The sequence below is a fragment of the Gymnoscopelus braueri genome (genome assembly GCF_963280865.1).
Source record: "Gymnoscopelus braueri genome assembly, chromosome: 17".
NCBI classification, from domain to species: Eukaryota; Metazoa; Chordata; class Actinopteri; order Myctophiformes; family Myctophidae; genus Gymnoscopelus; species Gymnoscopelus braueri.
Genome location: NC_137617.1, coordinates 9,504,760 through 9,528,728, shown reverse-complemented (window position 1 = coordinate 9,528,728; position 23,969 = coordinate 9,504,760). Strand labels below are relative to the sequence as shown.

General features: G+C 42.4%; 1 protein-coding gene across 1 annotated transcript; it reads left to right on the top strand.

Annotated features, from left to right (window-relative positions):
• Positions 1 to 4,574: 4,574 nt before the first annotated feature.
• Positions 4,575 to 23,769, top strand: LOC308104702 (chromobox protein homolog 2-like). The gene is made up of 10 exons (XM_080455202.1): positions 4,575 to 4,699; positions 4,821 to 4,864; positions 7,543 to 7,608; positions 8,052 to 8,121; positions 11,017 to 11,328; positions 12,196 to 12,321; positions 12,966 to 13,347; positions 15,014 to 15,228; positions 16,429 to 16,572; positions 18,454 to 23,769. The coding sequence occupies exons 1-10, from the start codon at positions 4,634 to 4,636 to the stop codon at positions 18,859 to 18,861; spliced, it is 1,833 nt and encodes a 610-aa protein (XP_080311328.1). The 5' UTR covers positions 4,575 to 4,633; the 3' UTR covers positions 18,862 to 23,769.
• Positions 23,770 to 23,969: the final 200 nt, after the last annotated feature.

The window sequence follows — 23,969 nt, the reverse complement described above, 5'->3', positions numbered from 1 at the left end:
GTCAATAGATGGCATAGTGGTCATTGTGTTCACTGTTGAGATTACGTTTTTTGGTTCTTTGATATAATTTTAATGATATATTATGTTCATATTCTGGTGATTGTTCCGATCAGTTTATAAGTGCTGATGGCTAGATCAGACACTTGAGTCTACTTCTTTATGTATATATTTATTTATTTGATTACTCCACCCCCTTTATTTTTATCTAAGTTTAAATGTTCATCCCATTGTTTCATGCCTACTGCAGTGCTGCTATTAAGCCTGAATTCCCCATGGGGATCAATAAAGACTGATCTATCGATGTCATGAATGCATTTTTATGGATTTTATTCCCCTTATTGATATCCCTGCCTGCATGCATCACAGTGCCCCCCACCCCCTCATTTCTCCAACCTGTGTTGTGTTTTAGACTCCTACAGTAATTGGGGTTTGACGACATATAAGAGAATGAATGTCTCCATCATTCTGTTTGACTCTGAAGACGCACCAAGTGTTGGTCATGAACAGTGTTGGGCAAAGTAATAGATTACTTATTACTTCTAAAAAGTTATGATATATTTATTACTTGGTGTCAAGAGTAATACATTACTTTTTTTTTTATTGCAGTCAGAAACAAAAACAAACTAGAAAAAGTGCTCCTCGGAGCACAAGTCTCCGCCAGGTCAGGTAGGTTATTATGGCTTCCTGGTGGCGCTATAATAGGCCAATGTGAAAAGGGTTCCATTTCTTCTTAGGCTTTTCACAGCAATCGGACACTGCATTCATGATTTTGTTCCAAAAGTGTGGTTTGCTAAATTAGACATGCTGGTGGCGCTATAACAGGCCAATGTGAAAAGCGGGGCATTTCTTCCTCGGCCTAGTGGGAATGTGCGTACAAAATCGCACACTGCGTTCATGATTTGAGGAATTTTGTTAAAAACGGACTTATCCTGGGGACACGGTGGCACAGTCGGTAGTGCTGTCGCCTCACAGCTAGAAGGTCCTGGGTTCGATTCCCGCAGGGGGACGCTGTGGGCGCTGGAGGCGTGTTCTCTCCTCCGCGTCATCAGTGCCCATACCCTAGGTGGGGTTGGCGAAAGGGCCTTTCTGTGTGGAGTTTGCATGTTCTCCCCGTGTCTCCTAGGGTAGGTACCCTCACAAAAACATGCAGTAATCCTGGTCACTATACTGCCTCCCCCTGGCCAGCCGGGGCGCCTGATGGAGGGGAAGGGAACTGGTTGGAATAACGTGTTCCTTCCACGCGCTACGTCCTACCAGGGAAACTCTCACATGTCAGGTGATAAGAAGGTCAGTTGGCTCTCATGCATTGAAGGAGGCATGAGCTCGGCCCTGGCCTCCCTAGGTTGGCAGAGGGAAGGTAGTGCCCAGGATTACATAGACAATTGGCACTGGGTGTAAAAAATAGGGTTACAAAATCGCGGGATAAAAATTAAAAAAAAAAAAAACGGACTTATCCTGCAAACTTTGTAAGCCAATTTTAGGCAAGTAGGATGGAATATGAAATATCGGACACATCCATCTTGATCACATGACTATAGAGATACTGTGTACCGATTTGCGTGTTATTTGGTCAGAATCTGAAGGAGTAAGAGGAAAACATTAAGTTTTACAAAAGTCAGCCTCCTGATGGCGCTGTAAAAGGCAGATGTGAAAAATGCAGGGCAAAGTTTTTCCCTGGCCTCTAGGGAGTGTGCGTGCAAAGTTTCACGCAGATCGGTGCAGTTATAGGTAAAAACGTGAATCGGCCTGTTATAGCGCCACCATGAGGTTGATGTGAACGTTTTCAAGTGGCATTTCTTCCTGGGCCAAGTGGGAATCTACGTGGAAAATTTCACGGAAATCGCAAGCTGCGTTGATGATTTGAGGCATTTTGTTCAAAACGAACCAATCCTGAAAACTTTGGAAGGCAATCTTAGCCAATCAGAGTGGAATATGTGAAATCGGACAGATCCGTGTTGATCACATGACTATAGAGATACTGTGTACCGATTTGCGTGTTGTTTGGACCAAATCTGTAGGAGTAATATCCAAAAATGTGTTTTGCAAAAGTCGGCCTCATGGTGGCGCTATGACAGGCTGATCTGAAAAATGTGGGGCAGGGGTTCTGCTGTGGCATCAAGGGAGTGTGTGCGCACAGTTTCACAGCGACCGGGCCAATGGTGGCGGAGATTAGCTGCTCGCGGACGGACGGACGGACGGACGGACAGGGGTCAAAACATACTCTCTCGCCATGCCTTTCGGCCTGGCGGAGACAATCACATTCTTTGTAACTAGTAACGCGTTACTTGCATCAGTAATATGTAATAATATTACTGTTTTGGCTGCTGTAAAGTTATACTACTCGTTATTGGGTAAAGTAATGCAATTACAGTTACAGTAATATATTACTAAGTAACACGTTACTGCATAGAATTATTTGGTTGCTCCAGTACTGTAGGCTACTTTGGATGAAACTCCAATAATATGACTATGAAATTAGTCATTCTGCATAATGATTTTGCACAAAAATGAATTTGACCCACTATTGTAAACCTGTGAAGTGACATAATTGATTAGATTATGTTTGGAACTGTAAGTATATTTTGATGCCAATACTTTTGTACTTTTACAGAAGTAAAGTTTTGAATGCAGGACTTAGCTTTTAGGCTATATAACAGGTATATCTACAACGTAATATTACAATAGCAATATTACGATATCAGACTGATGTGCGTGCCTATATGATGCGGTCTATGATGATTGATTCCCTTCAAACAAACACATCCATGACATAATAAAGCAGCGGAATTATCCTTATGGGTGTAAGAAACGAAAGGATGAAGAAAAAAGAAAGAAATACAGTGGTAAGTGAAGCATTTTTTCAATGTCCTTTATACAAAAGGAAGCATGGACTGGCACACACATTCACAGTGAAAACAAGAACATCAGAGAAATACCATTTTCACTTCATATCGAAGAATTAAGTTACTTAAAGGACCACTTCGCCCATTTTCAACCTATATCTTCATATAATTGGTCCCCACGAATGCACATGATAATATGGTAGCATTTCTATCTACTCAGCCTGTGTCTCGGCTGAGGGCTTTGGACAGTTCAGAAACCTGCCTATACCAGTGACATCATCGGTAGCCGTGTTGGGTCATTTCAAACAAGATTTATTTTCTTTCTTATTTTATGTTTTATTAACGTGAGAACAATGGCTTTTATTATAGCATGCTAACTTTCCAGGAATAGAATCGATGATGTCACTGGCTTGTAAATTGGCTATGTTGTGTGTGTGTGTGTGTGTGTGTGTGTGTGTGTGTGTGTGTGTGATACAGAGAGAGAGAGATTGTGTGATTGTAAACTTTTTTTGCAAAGTGCATGAGCCTAATGCCTTTATCATAATTTTTTATTTTATTATTATAATTATTAATTAATTATTTTGGGGAAATGACTCATCACGTTCATGCAATTAATGTTCTTCGTTACTTTCTACCATTGAGAACCACACCATTGCGCCAAAAGTATAAAAGTAATGCAAAAAGCCAAAAGGTGAAAGAAAAAAGGGTTGGAAAATGCCATCTATTTACATTGGGCGCTTAAAGTTAAATAGTAAACAATTGTGAATCGAGTTTCTAAGTGAAAGTATGACGTAATGGGGAGATGCCAAAACTTCATCAGTTAAGTTTTAAAAGTAAAAAGTTCAGGCATGTGTGTCCACAGTAAGCTGATTTTTTTATATTGTGAATGGGGTTTCTAGGTGAAAGTATGAAGGAGTTGTGATCTTCCATTGACTTCCATTATAATTTTCTGAAGTGAAATATTTCTAAAACTACAAAACATTTAAAAGATTCATGTACAAGCATAAGTGTCCACAGTAAGCTGAACATTTCAAATTTTGAATGGGGTTTCTAAGTGTAAGTATACTGTATGTAGGAGTAGTTTTGGGGAGAATAAATAAACAGTGAGGACAACTATTGTGCCTGCTGCTGTTGCAGCAAGCACACAATAATAGCATCATCTTTAATAATAACCGTGACAGTCATATTTACACAGAAAAGCTCATTCTACTTAAGTTAAAATGTGTGTGTGTGTGTGTGTGTGTGTGTGTGTGTGTGTGTGTGTGTGTGTGTATATATATATATAGTATATATATATATATATATATATTATATATATATATATATATATATATATATATTATATATATAATATATACATATATATATATATAAACAAAACGAAACAAACAATAAATAATTATTGCAGATTTATATATATATATATATATATATATATATATATATATATATATATATATATATATATAAAAATAAATAAATCAGAGTACTTCTTCCACCACTGGCTGTTTTTATTTGCTCTCTCTGAGGGGGGGGGTCCGCTTGTCAAAAAATCCGACCAGCAAGCTCACAACGCGTCGCACAAGGAACGCGCTGTGAGCTTGTAGATCTGCTCGCTTTTTTCCCCCCGGCGTGCGAAAGCGGGGGCCCCCCCTACTACGGTGTCCCCTCCAGGACAAACCACCCCCCTCTTCGTCCCCCCCCCCCCCTCCCTCCTAACCATAGGTTCGGGTTGGAGAGGAGAGGGTCTGTCTGCTGTAGCCCAGTGTGCCCGCCTGTCGGTTCCAGCCATGGAGGGGGTGACGGTAGGGCAGGTATTTGACGCCGAATGCATCCTCAACAAACGGCCGAGAAAGGTAAGAAAACGGCCCTTTTTTTAAAGACCCGCCACCAACAAGCTCCCGTTTTTACACTGCTCTCGGTTTAATGTGGGTTTTTGTGTGCTGTGTTGTGTTGTTGTGTGTCTCCTCCCTGCAGGGCAAGTTTGAGTATCTGGTGAAGTGGAGAGGGTGGTCGTCCAAGTAAGTGGTGGTGGTGGTGGGCTTTTCTCGCTAGCATGTCTGCGCTAGCCGCCGCTGCCGACTCGGGGGGGCTATAGTAGCGAGCAAAGAAAAACAACAGATAAATAAAAGATAATGACGTGTAAAAAATACAACTGCTGATGCTTATACTGGGGAAAGCACCGCCGCGACTCACGTCGACACTCGTTGGGCTCGAGGAGACGTCAGTCCCCTCGAAAAATGTGCGTCGTCGTTGTCGAGAAGAGCGTAAACGCCGAGAGTCACGCAAACAATGACAACAACAAGGAGCTCCCCCTACCCTACCCGCCCCCCCGCCATCAATTCATAATAATAAGCCGAATGTCGGCGTCGCTTGCCGACAAGAGCTGATGCCACAAGCTGCACAGCTATGCGTGCTGTTGGCTTGCAGAGAGATGTGTTCTTGTCGGCTAGCGACGCCACAGTGAGGCGATAATGAAGCTTTTATTTGGGCTCTGCTCTCAGTCTGCAGCCACTGATGCTGCTTCAAAACCAGTGGTTCTCTAAAGTGGGGGTTCCAGCAGCCAGGGGGTCCCCAGATTGATAGTTGGCTACCAAATGGACCTTGTTGTGCGTCTGTATTTTAATTACATTTGTACACTGTTAGAGTTGAATTATCACTGAGGATTTTAGAATGTTGGTTGGGGTCCCAGATATGATGATGATAATAATAGTAAGCTATCAATGGGGGTCCGTGGCCTAATGCATCTAGACCTGGGGGTCCTAGAAATGGAAAAAGTTAGCTAAACACTGCTATGAGCAAAACACTGCCTCTGTTAAGCAAATAAGAAATAATTTGCATTTGAATTCTCTGCACAGTTTTAAAGGAGTAGTTCACCCCAAAAATTACTTATTTTCTGTCAATTACACACCCATGAAGCCTTGAATTCATGGAGATTTCTTTTGTTTTTGTCACATTCCTGAGCCAATAATTTGATGACCGGGTCATCAGAGTCGGAAAATAAGTCGTTTTTTGGGGTGAAACTTCTTTAATGCTTTGTAAAAACAAACAAAAACAAAAAACACCCTGTGACACAGTTTTCGTGTGCAACACATTCTATCATTGTTAAGAGTATTATTGTACTTAGTGCCTGGCCACTAAATATAAGCTGCCGAGTTGATTGCTAGCAGAGGCTTGCATCATAACAGTGCAAACTACCAGAGATGGACACAATTAGATCAAACCCAGTCATTATCTCCATGGATACTGTAGGATGATACAATGATACACAGGCTCCTAAATATAAGTCGTATGTTGCTTTCAAGCAAGTCTATGTCTAGTCTGGTATTAAGCTAAGTGTCTTTACCTCTTGATTTGGTTATTAGGCTATAGTCTAGTTTGCATAATATGTCTTATACATTAGTATTGCTTTGACTGCATGTTGTGTCCTAATGCAGTAATAGTTATGTAGTAAGCTGTGTTGTTACCACCTGATTTACATCACAATCTACCTAACAGCATAGCAGGACATAAAGTAATGTCGTTGTATTCTAGAGGCACATAATTTTGTGTGGAAATTGGAAACTATGAGCTATTGTTTCATACAAATGCAGGAAACCTTTGAATATATTAGAATTTCTGATATCGCAGTTTTGTAATTCTGTGTAATTATAGCCCGATATATTTCCCCATAGAGCACAAGTAATGTATGCCAATATTTAATTTAACCTTTAGTATTTCAGTAAGTTATTATGTGTCATAACTTTGTTAAGGATAAATACACAAGAAAGCCCTTGTTTCCATTGTGGTCCTTTACGTGTATGTGTAGTGAAATGTTGGTGTGATATTGTAATATTTAGTATTGTACAAAGCTGTGTTGCTATCACATTTTGGTTAGAACCTATTTAGTCACCCCACCATCCATATTCTGAGTCAAAAATAGCCTTATCTACAAGCTCACAACGCGTTGCATCTCAGCATGTTGTGAGCTTGTAGATAGGCTATTTCTGGTGCCCAAATTAGTTGTAGAGCGTTCCTAGAACAGTTGCAACTCGGGTCAGTTTGACTTTAAGTGAACAGGATCGTGTTCCATTCAGTAATATTATGTCTAAGGAGTCTGCTGACCGAAGCACAGTCGATGCATAGTTTGGCTTGATAAATATGCTAGAAATCATCAGCGTTTCTTTTTTATTCTATTCTTTACATATCAATGAATTCATGCGAACGTGTAGATCTGCTATTTTGAAAATTCTATTTTTTATAATCGATTCGTTTTATTAGCTGTTGGACCCCTAACTGAAACATTATTATACACCCTATAGTGCTTGAAATATGCTTGCATTCAGGCTTTGAAAAAAACTGTTCAACTTCAAGTTAATTTTCACATCACAAGTTTGCAGGCATAAAAGAGTGGGTGAAATAATTTTCCATATACAAGCTCCCATGAACTGCAGTTAAAACATAGATATTTATGAGAAAACGAAAATTGTTCGAGTAAGAGACAAAACTTGGCAGCAGATATCACATATGGATGAAATGTGTGGGGAACGGAGTATATTCACAGTCATATATAAGTGACCTTGTGTGTCATTAGTAGTTGCTGTAACCTAGCTTTCAAAGGATCCCTGGTCCCATGGGCTAACATTTAAGTAGGATGCATTACAGCAGATTGGAAGTATGCAGCTTTTGTGAAATTAATATAATTGTGTGGTGATTCCAGGCACAACAGCTGGGAGCCAGAAGAGAATATTTTAGACCCCAGGTTACTGGCAGCATTCCACAAAAGGTGTGTATCTGACTGTGTCAATGTTATATGGCTAGACTTCCCTTTGGGTCATTCGGTCGCTTGTCTAATGCGTACTTTCTTAATTGTTTGTTTTAATTGTTGTGGTGTTGTTTTGGGGCGTGTGTACTGTTATGTGTTACTGTTATACCTTTAACTAACTTTAGCTGCATGGCTGATTTGATAGCAAGTTAATCATAACTGAAATAATATACGGTACTGTATATATACTGCACACAGAGAGACACACACACACACACACACACACACACACACACACACACACACACACACACACACACACACACACACACACACACACACACACACACACACACACACACACACACACACACACACACACACACAAGATGAGCAGCAAACAATGACAATGTTGCCTTTGTAGTTCTCTGTAGGTTTGATTTCACTTTTTGTGTGTGTTCCAGAGAACAAGAGAGGGAGTTATTGTTCCAGAAGAAGGGAAAAAGACCAAGAGGACGTCCGCGGAAAATTCTGGTAATCCTGTCCCTCGTTCAGCTGATCCTTTGGCAGCCCAGGCTGTCTTAGAAAGGGGAACGTCCACGGTCACAGTTTGCTTCTTTTAATGCACTTGCTCTCAATGTCGGGTCTGGGGACCCCCCCCTCCCTCCCCCCCAGGTCTGTACCACTGGAGCACTTGGGGTCCCCGGACCGCTGGGGTCCCTGGACTCCATGTTGTGAACCATTGTTTTAACCCATTCAAACCGGGAACGCATCTGTGTAACCAATTTAACCATTATTTTATATACTTTGGCTATTTAAAAATAGCAGATCTACAAGCTCATAGCACGGCACTCGGTGCCGCGCTATGAGCTTTTTAACTCAACTCTTTGCGTCTGGGGGTCCCTGACTCCCTGGACCAACATATTTTGAGATGGGGGTCCGCGGCCAAATACATATAATTTGGGGGTCCCCTTTCAGAAAACTGTTTGGATTTAGAAGACAGTTTGTAGAATCTGCCTCGGGTCTTAATGGGTTAAAGCATAGCGGCAGTCAAACAAACAAACGGGTTCATTTTGTGTGACTGCTGCTCTGCGTTAAAAAGAAGCATCTAAACGTGTTCTGCGAGTGCAGATGTTCCCTCTTTTAATTCTGCACTTTAAGAATGTGCACCCGTTCTGAATCCAAGTCTTGTGAGTTGTTGAGCGTGCCAATCCTTTGTTCAGCCCCGGGTCTGTCAGCAACTTGGCCTCCACACATACAGTACGAACACTGTGAAAAGGACCTATTGCACTGTGTGTTGGACAGACCGCTCAGAAACACCTGTTTCTCTCAGTCTGGACTCGTCACGCCTCGCCAGACGATCAGAAACCTCCGCCGTCTGGTGACATCTGAAGTCAATGAATGGGCTAAATCTGGGTGGATGGGGAAAAGGAGCAGAAGACACGCTCGCACATCCCGTACTTACTGGGCTCTGTGCTGGATCAAAAGTTCACCATGTAAGCCAGTGGTTCTCCAAACTTCTTTGTGTCAAGGACCCCCTAATTAATATTTATTTGGCGGCTGTGGACCCCCATCTGAAAATGTTTTGTGCCAGGGACCCCCAGAAGAGATTTGTTTTGCTAAAAAATGCAAAGATTATTCAAAAATCTTCCAATCATTTTCAAGATTTTTCAAAGAAATTCTAAAATAGCAGATGTACAAGCTCACAGTGTGGCACGAAGTGACGCGCTGTGAGCTTGTACATCTGCTGTTTTTGAATACCCAACATATAAATGGATAAAGTGGTTAAAAATGATTGTGATGCTGTATTAACACATTTAGCTGGGGGTCCCCGGACCCCACTTTGAGAACCACAGACGTAAGCGAAATAAATATAATCTACACACCAAAAAACTTGACTCTCGTTAGCAGATAGTTATTAAAGTAACGTGTTGAGCCACCAGGCTGTTACGCAGACTTCTGATGAGTAGCAACAATTGACAGCTTAATTCTAAACATATGTACCGTGACTACATCTGTGTGGGAACAATTCAGGAAAATAAATAATAACTGCATTGCAGAACCAATGCAAAGGGCCTTCATATTGGGACAGTGATACGATTGTTTTTTTCCCCAAAGCAGTGGGCATAGGTTTGTTGGCGGCCGGTCTCGCCGCTAGCCCATATATTGAATTTAGATTTCACCGGACGTATCAGCAGGGTGGAGATCTCTGATCATTGTGAGACCAAGTCTGGACAAGTTTACCATAACACCTATTCGGACGCGATTAGTTTGTCAAAAGTAGGTTCAGTTCGGTATTACACCCGTTTCTCTCGGTCTGTACCGGTCTATCATAAGGCCTTATGATAATCCCTTCTGAATATGACATTTTGGAATTGGATAAAATCGGGCCTATTACCTTTTGTGTGTGTGTGTGTGTGTGTGTGTGTGTGTGTGTGTGTGTGTGTGTGTGTGTGTGTGTGTGTGTGTGTGTGTGTGTGTGTGTGTGTGTGTGTGTGTGTGTGTGTGTGTGTGTGTGTGTGTGTGTGTGTGTGTGTGTGTGTGTGTGTGTGTGTGTGTGTGTGGAGCCAATCTCGCAAAATGTACACACTGCCAATAGACTAACTTAGTACCTCACATGTTTTCTACTTAAAATATACTTACAATATTTAAATACATTTTTACGGGGCTCGCATTGGGCTGTAACGTTGCCCAAAGTTCTACGCCATAGATGACTGATGTCACAGGCTCGCCACAGTCCAAGATCCATATTGGAGCCACATCTTTCCCATGTGGATCCGTCACCATTCATGACTTATACATCTGGACACTAGAAGCCAGTCCAACTTCCGTAATATACTGTATTAGGGAGAATTTACTGTGATTCCAGGTCCATCTGAAAGGGTTCATGAAATGATGTTCTACGTTATTTCATGATTATTATCTCTCTAAAATGCTAATCTCTATTTCACGCCAACATTGTAACTTATTGATTTTCAGTGAGCATATTTGCAAAATAAATATCATATGAATATGTGAATAATTGAGTAATCAATGAACATACAGTATACGACACGAATGTCGGTGCAATATTGAAGATATTCACAAGTCAGTACAGTTTTAAAGGCCATACCGTAAATGACTGCACATGGTTAACTGTGCAGCCATCAAAAAGTGGGGTTTTTAAATCGAGGCTCATCCATGACTAGTTATGAACCTAAGGTGACAACAGGGTTTAACCACTTACTTACTTCATCGTATGATCACAAGCTTGTAGATATGCTAAAGTTATGAAAATGCGCCCAATATAGAGATGTTGAAAAATGTTGCTGTGTTTTTAATTTCTTTACACTCTGACTGTACTGTTATGCCTGCCTGTGTTTTATATATACACTGTAATCTATCTAACAAATGTTTTTCATTTTGTTTCTGTTTCTCCAAAAAAAAAAGGAACCCGCCCCAGCCGCCAAAGACAGCCGATCCTCGTCTTCGTCCTCGGGCCTCTCTTCCTCCGCGTCCTCCTCTTCCTCGGAGGATGAAGACCACGGGAAGAAGGCCAAGGCGGGCCCCCGCGTCCGCGACCTGCACCCGGGGCCCCAGAAGCGGCCCCAGATCCTGCTGGCCAAACCCGAAGCCGTCCCCAAGAAGCGCGGCAGGAAGCCCCTCCACCCGGACCTGAGGGCGCTCCGGCAGGCCAAGGGCCGGCCGCCGGCTCCGCCCACTCCCCCTCCTCCCCCTCCACCGCCACGCCACCACCACCAGGTAGCGCCGATTTATTTTCTCGGAGATTATTTTCTCGGTTGCTTTTTCCATTAACCCATTAAGACCGGGACCGCATCTGTGTAACCACTTTCCATTATTTTATACTTTGGCTATTCAAAAATAGCAGATCTACAAGCTCATAGCACGGCACCGAGTGCCGCGCTATGAGCTTATAGATCTGCTATTTTTGAAAAATCGTGGAAATTTGTGCAAATCTTTGAAAAAACAAAAAATATATATATATATTTTTTTTAAGCGAACATTTTTAACCCATTAAGACCTGAGGCCGATTCTAAAAACGCTTTCTGAAAAACTTCAAATATTTATTCAACAAATGTATGTTGCTATAATACTGTACATAGGAACAGGAACCCCAAAAGGGGTTCCTGTCCTGAAAGGTATACGGTAGTTACAAATAGGGGTTCCCGCCCAAAATGTGTTAACTGAAATCTTTGCTTCTGGGGGTCCCTGGAACAACATATTCCGAGATTGAGGTCCGCGGCCAAGCACATTTTGGGGGTCCTTGACATGAAAAAGTTTGAGAACCACTGAGTAGCAACATAGTTTTTTTTTTTTCAAAAAACTGTTAGGATTTAGAAGACATTTTGTAGAATCGGCCTCATGTCTTAATGGGTTAATTGAATAATCCAATACATTCTTTATAGTGAATTGATAAACCACTTGGCCCTATTTTATACTTTGTCCTACAAGAATAGTGAAAATATTTCAGAACTTTCTAACGGCATGCCCAAATTAGGGATAGATTATGAATTGATCTCTTTATTAAATGATCGATTATCAATAAAAAAAATATATACCATTGATTAAATGGATTGGTTGGATTAACTGTTGCACCCCTACCACCAGAGCCTCAGAGCCCACCGGGACGCCCCCAGAGAGGACCTCCGCTCCGGGGTTAAGAAGCCCCTTCAGCCCGCTAGCTTCACCTACACAGGCCTGAGCAGAGCGTCCAGAGACCAGCCAGGCTCCCAGGTAAGAAGGCCTGAACTATCCATTATTTTCCTACCCCTTTAATTGAAATAATTGAGAGGCAGGTTTATCGTATATGTTTTATTTTCTAATCAACAAAAGTCGTTTTTTAAATATATTTTTTATCATCAAATGTATGACCACTTGATCCGTTTTTTAAGAATCACAATGAATTGTGAAGCTCTGCTATACCTTTTTGACATTTCTTTTGAAGATTTGAGCCTATTATGGCAAGCCCAAAATAGGGATAGATTATTAATCAATTATTTTATTAGATGATTGATTATTTTAAAATGATCATTTAAATCGATTAGTTCCATTAACCCATTCAATCCGAGAACGCATCTCTAGTCATTTTTGATTTCTTTGGCTCATGGCGCGGCACCGAGTGCAGCGCTATGAGCTTGTAGATCTGCTATTTTTGAAACATTTTTGCAAATATTAAAAAAAAATAAAATTAAGTGGACATTTGTAAATCTTTGCTTCGGGGGTCCCTGGAACTAAATATTCTTTCAAATGTTCGCTTTAAAAATCCAAGATTTTCAAAAATGTTCACGATAAAAGAAAATAGCCAAAGAAATCTTAAAATGACACATTTGATGCTTTCCCGGTCTTGAAGGGTTAACCGTTGTACCCCTACTCCCCAGGGCTCTGGCGGCTCCTTCTCCCAGAGCGGCGCCTCCAAGCCGGGCTCAGCGCTCAACTGCATGTGGGGCAACCGCTCCATGACGGGTTCCTCCTCTTCGTCCTCCAACCCCGCCTCTTCCTCCTCCTCCTCCCACAACAAGCCCAGCCCCTCCTCTCACGCCAAGACGTCGCTCTCCGACCTCAAGCGCTCCCTGTCGGACGCGGGAGGAGGCGGAGGAGGAGGAGGAGGCGTCCGAGGAGGCGAGGCGGGGGTTAAAATGTCTCAGTCGGCTCGGCAAGCGGTGTCGGGCTCGTCGGCCACCCACGGGTCCAAAGTGGCCGGGGGCGGGGGCTTCGGGCCGGGCGTGTCCACGGGCGGTCCGTCCCAGCGCTCCTCGGCAGGTGAGGAGGAATTATTGGTGGAATTCTACCTTATCATATTATTAATACGTTCACCTTTTTGCCTTCTATGTTCTGACCAATCTGTATATCGTAGAGTCAAGATGACATGGCAGTGGCACAGGCCTGGTATCTGTTGTTTAGAGTACAGCTTGGTTCCGTGACATTATGCAAGTTCCCTTCATTCTTATCTGTGTGTATATAACTAGGCTCTCTCCCTGCCACTGTACCACCACTCTGAATGTTTAATGCATTGGTTTTCAAAGTGGGGCCAGGGCTCCTTGGGGGGGTTCCAGCAAAATGTGTTAATATAGCATCATAATAATTTTAACTACTTTAACCTTTTATACTTTGCCAGCTATTCAAAAATAGCAAACATTTGTATGAATAGTTTTTTTTTTTAACTTCTAAATTTTTATCCCACGATTTTGTAACCCTATTTTTTACACCCAGTGCCAATTGTCTATGTAATCCTGGGCACTACCTTCCCTCTGCCAACCTAGGGAGGCCAGGGCCGAGCTCATGCCTCCTTCAATGCATGAGAGCCAACTGACCTTCTTGTCACCTGACAGGGGGGAGTTTCCCTGGTTGGACGTTGCGCGTGGAAGGAACACGTTATTCCAACCAGTTCCCTTCCCCTCCATCAGGCGCCCCGGCTGGCCAGGGGGAGGCGGTATAGTGACCAGGATTACTGCATGTTTTTGTGAGGGTACCTACCCTAGGAGACAAGGGGAGAACATGCAAACTCCACACAGAAAGGCCCTTTCGCCAACCCCACCATCGAACGCAGGACCTTCTAGCTGTGAGGCGACAGCAAACATTTGTAACTCAAATCTTTGCTTCTGGGGGTCCCTGGAACGAAATACTTTGATTTGGGGGTCCGCGGCCAAACGCATATCATTTTGTGGGGGTCCTTGACATGAAAAAGTTTGAGAACCACTGGTTTACTGTGCTTCTCCCATGAGCTCCTGTATTTAACTTCTATCTCATAACATGAACTGTCTCAGATTTCCGTTTGCGTCAGCAATAGGCTCTATGCACAGCAGCCATATTGGAAAGAAATTGGTTCTCTTCTTTACTTCCTTCACAGGTTTTACCAATGATACTAATTAAGGCTCTGTTCCATTTAGTGTAGCACATTGGACCCCCATAACTCTGAGAATGTACGAATGGACCCGTAACATCCGTAAGAGGCCATTTGGAACCATGAGGGTCCCTGGACCACACTTTTAGTAGCCTGGCATTGGCCAGACTGATAACGTGGATTCACTCTCACACGTTCCTCCCCGGTATCAGTCTGGACTTCGGCCCATAGGGAGCGAGTATGAGAAATCAGAAAATGAACGGAAATCATTTTCTGATTTCTCATACTCGCTCACTATGGGCCGATACCGGGGAAGAACGTGAGAGTGAATCCACGTTATCAGTCTGGCCAATGCCAGGCCACACTTTTAGACCCACTGGTGTAGCAGAGTGTTTCCAGTGAGCCAGTGATGCACAATATCAGCACCCTGACTCTGTTTGAACAGAATGGAGCAGAGATCAGAGCCTTCATTAGTATCATTGGTAGCACCTGTGAAGGATGTATGGCAGAGGCCCAATTTTTTCCCAATTTGGCTGCTGTGCGGTTAGATTCTATTACTAACTGATAGAGACTTCCACAACACAGGTCAGAGGAGGCAGGAGGGTCCGGGGGGTCCCAGCCACGGCCACCACGGTCAGCAGAGCCCCGCCTCGGCGGCGGCACCGGCCGCGGGCCGGGAGCGCGTCAGCCAGGCGCTCAGCCTCCGAGCGCTCAATCTGCAGAGCGTCGGCAAGCCGGCCGCCGCGTCCGGCAACGGTCTCCAAGGGAACGGCGCGGGAGGGGGCGGTGCCATGGCGGCGGTAAGCCCCATCACAATTATTACGTTAATCGCCTTATCGCAGTTATATTTGCAAAAGTGTCTGAATCGTTTCTGCTCATCTGTATATAAATTCGTCTGTGGAAACATGTTCATACTGTACATTTACAAACATTTTAAAAAATAGCGGATCTACAAGCTCAGAGCCCGTCGCGATGCCATGCGTTGTGAGCTTGTAAAGCTGCTATTTCCACTGTTTTAAAAAAAGTATAAAAGTGTTAAATATAAGGCTTGTTTTGGCCATAGCACATCATTTGTTTGGATTATTGGTACTGGTCATTTTCTTGTACGTTTGTTATTTGTCATATCTGCCCGTGTCTTACAAAGCCTAAAAGCCACACAGAAATGTTTATTTAGACTAGTGTGTTCCAGTGTTCATTGCCAAAAATGTAATCGTTAATTGCAACTATTTGTATGACAATTAATTGTAAAGTAAAAGTTCATGATCACATGGATCATTAAGTTATAAGTTTAAAGAGTATTAGAATGGGTCAAACTGTGTTCTGTTGTTTGAATTGTAAATTGATGTTAAAAGAAGCATCTTCTATAAAAAAACTAATGGCCTCGGATATTTTGTAAAATCTGCAATTTCTTCAGCCGGTCGTCTGTATGTAGAACTGCAAAAACATAGGTTTAGAATACTAGCCAAACATCATAATGTGTGTGCTAAATTATTTAGGAAACACAGCACAAGTGTGGAGGAATCCTTTCACACTGCTTCACAAATCACACATTGGGACGGCCTTACAAAATATATAGATATGCAAGCTCATAGCGCCATGAGCTTGTAGAACTGCTATTTTTGAAAAATCATGAAAATTCGTGCAAATCTTTGAATATATATATTTTTAAAGCGAACATTTGTAACTCAAATATTTGCTTCTGGAGGTCCCTGAAACAAAATATTTTACCAATGTTCACGATTTTTCTAAAATAGCAGATCTACAAGCTTGTAGTGCGCTATGAGCTTGTAGATCTGCTAGTTTTGAAGAATCAAATAATGGTTATAGCTAAAATCTAAAATGACACGTATGCGTTCCCAGATTGAATGGGTTAAGCTTGTAAGCTTGTAGATCGGCTATTTTCAGCGAAAGAAATTGCATGTAGTGCGAGGACAACAGAAAAGACACTAGTGTAGAGCCCTGAGGGACTCCGCTAATCCCTGTGATGGTGACAACCCTAGGCGAGGTCCAGCAGCTTGCGGAGCGCCGGCAGTCAACCGGGGAAAGCGGGAAGCGGGAGCGCCAAGGACACGCGAGCATCGGCGGCGGGCCAGCGCGCTGGACTGACGGTGCCGGAGGACGAGAGAGGGAAGGGAGGGATGACGGTAGGACTGCGACTATCTTATTATTTTCTGAGTGATTATTCTAGCCATTATTTTTTTGGGTTCATCAGTATAGTCGATTAAGCGCTTGAGCCTTCATTCAACCCATTCAATCCAGGGTCATTTTAGATTTATTTGGTTATTCAAAAATAGCATATATACAAGCTCATAGCATGCAAGCTTGTAGATGTGCTATTTTTGAAAAATCATGAACATTTTTGCAAATATTACATTTTCTTTTTTTTTCAAGCAGATATTTGTAACTCAAATCTTTGCTTCTGGGTGTCCCTGGGACTAAAACATATATATTCAAAGATTTGCAAAAGTTTTCACGATTTTTTTAAAATAGCAGATCTACAAGCAGCCAAAGAAATCTGAAAATGACACAAATGATGCTTTCCCGGTCTTAACGGGTTAATACTTGAAACAGCAGATGTACAAAAATAGTCTTATGTTCCCTTTTTATTTTTTATACTTTTCGCCTATAATATACATGCCCAAAATAGGGATTGATTACTAATTGTCTCCGCCAGGCCGAAAGGCATGGCGAGAGAGTATGTTTTCGCCCCTGTCCGTCCGTCCGTCCGTCCGTCCGTCCGTGTGTCCGTCCGTCCGTGTGTCCTGTCTGTGTGTTAGCAGCTAATCTCTGGCACCGTTGGCCCGGTCGCTCCGAAACTGTGCACACACACTCCCTGGATGCCAATGAACCTCTGCCCCAATTTTTTCACATGGGCCTGTTATAGCGCCACCAGGAGGCCGATTTGTGCAAAACCCATTTTTTCCTATTACTCCTATAGCTTTTAACTAAACGTCATGCAAATCGGTACACAGTATCTCTATAGTCATGTGATCAACCCGGATCTGTTCAATTTCCCATATTCCATCCTCATTGGCTAAGGTTGGCTTCCAAAGTTTGCAGGATTGGTGAGTTTTGAACAAACTGCCTCAAATCATGAACGCAGCTTGCCATTTCCATAAAATTGCACACGCACATTCCCACTAGGCAGAGGAAGAAATGCCACTTAAAACTTTTCAAATCAGCCTCATGGTGGCGCTATAACAGGCCGATTTGCATTTTTAACTATAACTGCACCGATCTGCGTGAAACTTTGCACGCACACTCCCTAGAAGCCAAGAAAAAACATCTGCACTGCATTTTTCACATCTGCTTTTTACAGCGCCACCAGGAGGCCGACTTATGTGAAATACATTTTTGGATATTAATCCTTCAGATTTTATCCAAACATCACGCAAATCGGTACACAGTATCTCTATAGTCATGTGATCAAGACGCATCTGTCCGATATTTCATATTCCATCCTGATTGGCAAAGGTTGGCTTCCAAAGTTTGCAGGATTGGTCCGTTTTGAACAAAATGTCTCAAATCATGAACGCGGCGTGCGATTTCCCTGAAAGTTTGCACGCACATTCCCACTAGGCCGCGGAACAAATGCCACCCTTTTCACATTGCCCTGTTATAGCGCCACCAGCAGGTCTACTTTAGCAAAACACATGTTTGGAACAAAATGCCTCAAATCATGAATGCATGCACATTCCCACTAGGCCGAGGAAGAAATGCCACCCTTTTCACATTGGCCTATTATAGCGCCACCAGGAGGCCACAATAACCTACCTGACCTGGCGGAGACCGAGGAGCACTTTTTCTAGTTAATTATTGTATTCACTTTTTTTTTACCAATTCGTTTCATTAGCTTGTAGATTTAAAAAAAGAAATGTTTTGAAGAGCTACAGTAATCGATTAGTTCCTTTTAGCATGTAGAGCTGCTATTTACACAATCTCTTTGCAAGTTTCTGACCTTTACTTTGAATGTTTTGTGCCTATAATGACATGCCCCCCAAAACCTGTTGCTGTTGCCTTTTTAGATGATGGAGAGAGAGAGTCGGGAGAGGAAACACGCCTCTCACGAGCGGCCGGCGTCCCAGAAGCGGAGCGTCAACGAGATGAGCGCCGGCGACACGGACGAGACGAGCAGCAGCGGCAGCAGCGAGTCGGAGCGCGGCGTCTCGGCCTCGCCCCTCTACGCCGCCGGCAGCAACAGCAACAGCAACAACAACGGCGGCGTCAACAGCAGCAGCCGATCGGGCCTGAGCGTGGCCATGTCCATGGAGACGACCGCCATGGACCTGGACGACGCGGAGACGGACTGGCGGCCGGCGAGGGGCCTCCTGGAACACGTGTTTGTCACCGACGTCACGGCCAACTTCGTGACGGTGACGGTGAAGGAGTCGCCCACCAGCGACGGTTTCTTCAGCTCCGCGCGGAACCACTGAGACACGCGCACACACACACTCATCTGTTGGCTTCACACCTGGACCTCGGCCACTGGAGTGTCTCTCACATACACACATACACACACACACACACACACACCAGTAACTCGACGGTTCATACAGAGTGAGGTGCTTGTACAGGTAACTGCCAAAGATACAGGAAAGGCTTTGTTAGTAACACGTGAATGACGAATACAAGTTGCTGTGTCCCAATTCCACACGGTCTACTAACTGTAACAGTGTTTAGAGTAATGTATATTGTGTGTTTACACTCCAAAAACAACAAAATAGTCACGGTAATCTTAGTGGCCTTTGATCTCTTGAGAAGGCCCACTTACGTTATTGTCACTATTCTTTATTTAGTTTTCCTACTCAAAAGTGTGGCACACTGTAGCTCGTACGTTAGCCTAGACCAGTTGTTCCCAAATCTTTTAGCTCGATACCCAAAAGAGGAATTCTATTTCTCCCTGTGACCCAAACTAATGAAAAATGACGTTCTACAAGCTCACAACGTGTCGTAAGCTTGTAGATCTGCTATTTTCAATACTTTTTATTATTATTTTTTGTTTGTTTTTTATTTAAGGAATTTATTTGATTTAAGGAATATATATATATATTTTTATTTTTTTTAAATATTTTGAAATAATGATTAAGAACTAAATATAGGAAATGAAAAACAAAGGGCTATTTACTCATAGCCCATACTTATGACCCATTTTAGGTCCAAGTGGGTCCCGATCCACTGTTTGGGAAACACTGGCCTAGAAGCTTCGTTAACCTTTAAAATGTTTGTCTCCTTCGGGAGACGTAAGGAAGTTTGTCTCCTTCGGGAGACAACCCACCGACTTGGGAGAGTTGGTGAAGGGATGACGTCATCTGTTTTTATATGGAAACATACCGAGATCGAGCCCACACTGTTTTATTCAGGAACGGTCCTCTTCTAGTTTGTATAGCAAACCTTTTAAATCTGAGCTACAAAGTGCCAAACAACGGTACACAACGAGCAATAGAATCAGTTTTTCTAACAATTTTAGAGATGAAGAAATACACAAAGAATATTTAAAGTATTCACACACGCACATGCATATGGTATTGGCTGAATATAAGACAGTGTTTTTATGGCGTTGGCAGTCGAGCACATCATGCAGCAGTAGAATTACTTAAAAATATGTATATTTAACTTGGATTTCTTTAATGGAAATCAATGCGGCTGTGATGGCAATGAAACCTTGCCCAAATTTGAAGTCATAGACTATTGTAGAGAGACTCCTCATATGGGAATTCCCCGAGAAGGAATACATGAGTGAGATGCAACTATTGGCAGTCAAAGGCCAATAGTTGTTGAACATTTGCATCAGCGTTGAATAAGATTATACTCTAATAAGCTAACTTCCTTACGTCGCATATCTAAACCAGTATTCAGAGTAAAGCTCGAATCATTTGCTATCGCTCTTGTAGTGTTCCTGTCACTAGAGATTACCCCGTTTGTTTTTTTCTACTCGGGCAATCGACCGATTCGCACGTCCCTGACAACCTTGGACGGCCACTGGCAACCCCTAACTGAACATGCAGTTCTCCCTAACATACGCCATAGGTACGTCAGAGGACTGACGTCACGGGCTGGTCACATGAAGTCATCGACCGTCGTCTCAAAGGAGAACAACAAAAAGAACAAAAAACGGTTAATGAAAGTCACAGAGAATTGGATTTTTTTTTCTTTCTATAAAGCTTTCACATTACTAATTGGTGGTAGGTGACACACTACCATTTGTTAGTAACTGCCAAAACAGTATACTGTAAAGATACGTATAGTAGTTATGTACTGTATAGTATTGGTACATATAGTATGGGACTGGGACACAGCAAAGGTGTATTGAAAAGCAGGGTTGGGGGTTCAAACTGCGACTTTGTACCCGTTCAGCACAATAACCCATCTTTGTTATTTAGGAAAGCGCCCTCTCAGTCAGCCATCACACGTTGGGTTGAGGTACGGTGTCTGGAAAAAAGAATTCACTCATCTACCGCAGTGGTTCTCAAACTGTGGGTTGGAACCCCCAAGGGGGTCCCCAAATGATTTTGGGGGGGTCTCCAGATGGTTTGCTTAATGTGCAACATTGTATTCTCTCTCAAAAGTAAACAAACCGACATACAGTATAAGTGTATACAGGGTATCTGCACATTTCTAAAGTGACAATTAAGGACTTTTAAGACCTTTTTAATACCTCCTCAAAAGACCAATTAGTGTGTCAAAAGTAATCAACAAACTATACTATAAAAAATGCTCAAACATTGTCCAAATGGTCAAATATTACCTAAGAAAGAGGCAACATTTCTACATGCTATTTTCAGATTATCTGTGGAAGCGAGTCAAACTCAATGTAACGCCTCAACTCCTACGATTCCAATTGCTTGTCAGGGTGTGGTCCCCCTAGTTGAAATATGATTATTTTGGGGGGTCGCCGCCTGAAATGTTTGAGAACCACTCATTTACCATGTGGGTGGAGACATCCTCCTGGAAGAGCACTGCCATTAACCACTGACGTTCGGCATGTCATGATAGGTCATAAAATAAAATAGTTCAAAAATGAAAATAGGGAAAAATAGCCGCAGTTCCACAAGCTCACAACCGGTGTCAGAGCTTGTAGATCGGCTTTTTTTTTTCTATTCACCGTGTACGACAAAGTATGTAGGGCTTAACTGGTTTTAAAGGAACAGGCAAAAGTAACACTAAAATGTTTTGATTACATGCAATAGCGGCAGAGCAAACACACACAAATGAACATTTTTATGTCCCATTCTGAACACAGCGCTTTTTTCTCTCTTTTTTTTTTTTTTGGTCAACAAAAACACCCACAATCCCCAGAATTCACTGGTTCTCCAGAGGTTCGGGGGTTCTCAAGACCCTTGCCCCTAGTGGCAGAGTGGTGAATGGCTATAGTTCTTGGAAGCCGTGCGATGTACATCCCCGCACATACTGTGGTGCTTTCCCATTTGGTGCTTCAGCGATACAGAGATTACCAACAGACTCGTCACGACTCGCCGATCATTACTCCTCCTGTAAAAGACGGTTGAAAGACAGCGGAGTATTTTTTTTTAAGAGAAGAGAATGTCTCTCTTCCATGTGACAGTGGTGTCTCACCATGGATTCATATTCGCCTCTGGTTGTGTGTGGAAATATAAATAATGCCTGGAACTAAGCTTCAAGGAGGACTCTGCTTTCAACAGGACTTTTCACATGAAGGAAATTGGTGCTCAGAACTTTCATCAGGGTGCCTCAACTAATTCAACATAGTTTGCTTCCTTTTGGCAGTTATAGCTGTGTCACTACTAGACAAGTGGTGTCTTAAAAGCCTAATCTATACTCTGTAATACAACGGTGTCACTTAAAGCTGAAATCCGGAACTTATTTTAATGACTTATTTTAACCACTGCGCCTCCTGAGCGCATCTCCCTACTCTTGTCTTCAGTTGAGAAATTCAGACCCTGGTGTCGGCCAGGGTAGATATTGCGCTCATGGGGTTCAGGCAGTACTACTTGTTGTCAACCAGTAGATCATAAAAGTTGTGGATTGCAGCTTTACAGAGGAACTGTGTAGTAGCAAGTGTACACAGGGGTTTTCACTCCTACCCAACACTACAGGATGTACGCCAGCAGGGGTCACTAATGAACACACATTCTAGCACATAGGAGACCAGCTGGAGTTGCGTTCAAAACCTACACTCCCATACTGAAAACTCCTATACATTTCAATGGACAAAATATATACTGTATGATATATATTAGAAAATATATTTTGACGTCTCAAAATATATTTTCTCCATATATTGTTTTTGGCGTTTTCCTTGTCTGTTCTAAAACGTATGTGTTTTTCCGTGTATGAGGGGGTCGGCCTTCTTGTGTGCATGGAAGGCTCTCCGCAGTGCCTCGCGTACCTTTGCAACGTCAAGCGCAGGACCGTCAAAACCGTAACCACGCGAACCTTGGCGTCTCTATTCTGGGGGGGCGACCATCCAGCAAACATAGCATGTATACAAGCTTGCAAACGTGATGCTTTGTGAGCTTGTAGATCTGCTATTTTCGGTGAAAAGATTTGGTTTAGAGGAAATACTAGCAGACCTAGTGTCGAGCCCTCAAGTACGGTATATAGGTTTTAAGTGGTTTAGTCTGATTTATGCCTAGTTGTGTGCCAATGTCGGCATTCAAAAATGGTCGATCTACAACACCGGCACGGAACTATATATAAATTAAGCGTTGCTTGCCGCCATTCCACTTAAACTCTGATCATTACACTAAGTCAGAAGTCCAGTGTTTTGTTTGGTTGTACGGTTATAATAAAATGTGGCTTTATTTAGCTGGGACAGCATGTTAAAAAAAGAAAAATGAAAAAAAAAAGTGAAGTATGTCTGTTATTAGCCAAACTGACTCTTGTATGTACACATACTCCCATGTTGGCTTTTTTATATTTTTTTCTTTCTGTTCTCTTTGGACCAAAGGTGTCGCAAATGTGAATAATCTAGTCTTTAAATAGTCTGCATTTTTATATTTTCTTAATTTAATTTAATTTGTTTGTATAATCCTTCCTCGACAGTATTCTTGCACTACACCCAGCATTTGACTAAGCTACGTTTGGAAAAAGAAAACAAAAAACAAAAACATTTCAACATCATGGACATGTTTACTCTCTTTTTTGTTTTGTACCATTTTAATACAATCATTGCCCGTCTACAGTTATAATGATGATTATAACAATGTCTTTTTGGAGTTGCGATATGTTTTAATTTATATTTGTAAATATGTTTTATTCTCCTCTTGTGATAAGGATATCTATCTGGTGCTCCTATACGGGCGACTAGCGTCAGATACTTGTAGCCTGTGTGCCTCTGCCGTTTTGAAGGTATTTGGAATAAAGGTTCTATAAATGGTACCAAAACACTGTTTTGTGTGTGTGTGTGTGTGTGTGTGTGTGTGTGCGCGTGTGTGCACGTGCATGTGTGTACTTTTTACTATGTATGTTTTACTATACTTGTGCTGGCCAAATGTCCCCACAAGTGTAATAGAATTTGAGAATTTTGCGTTGTGAGTACAAATTTCCCAAGGACACTTTTGTA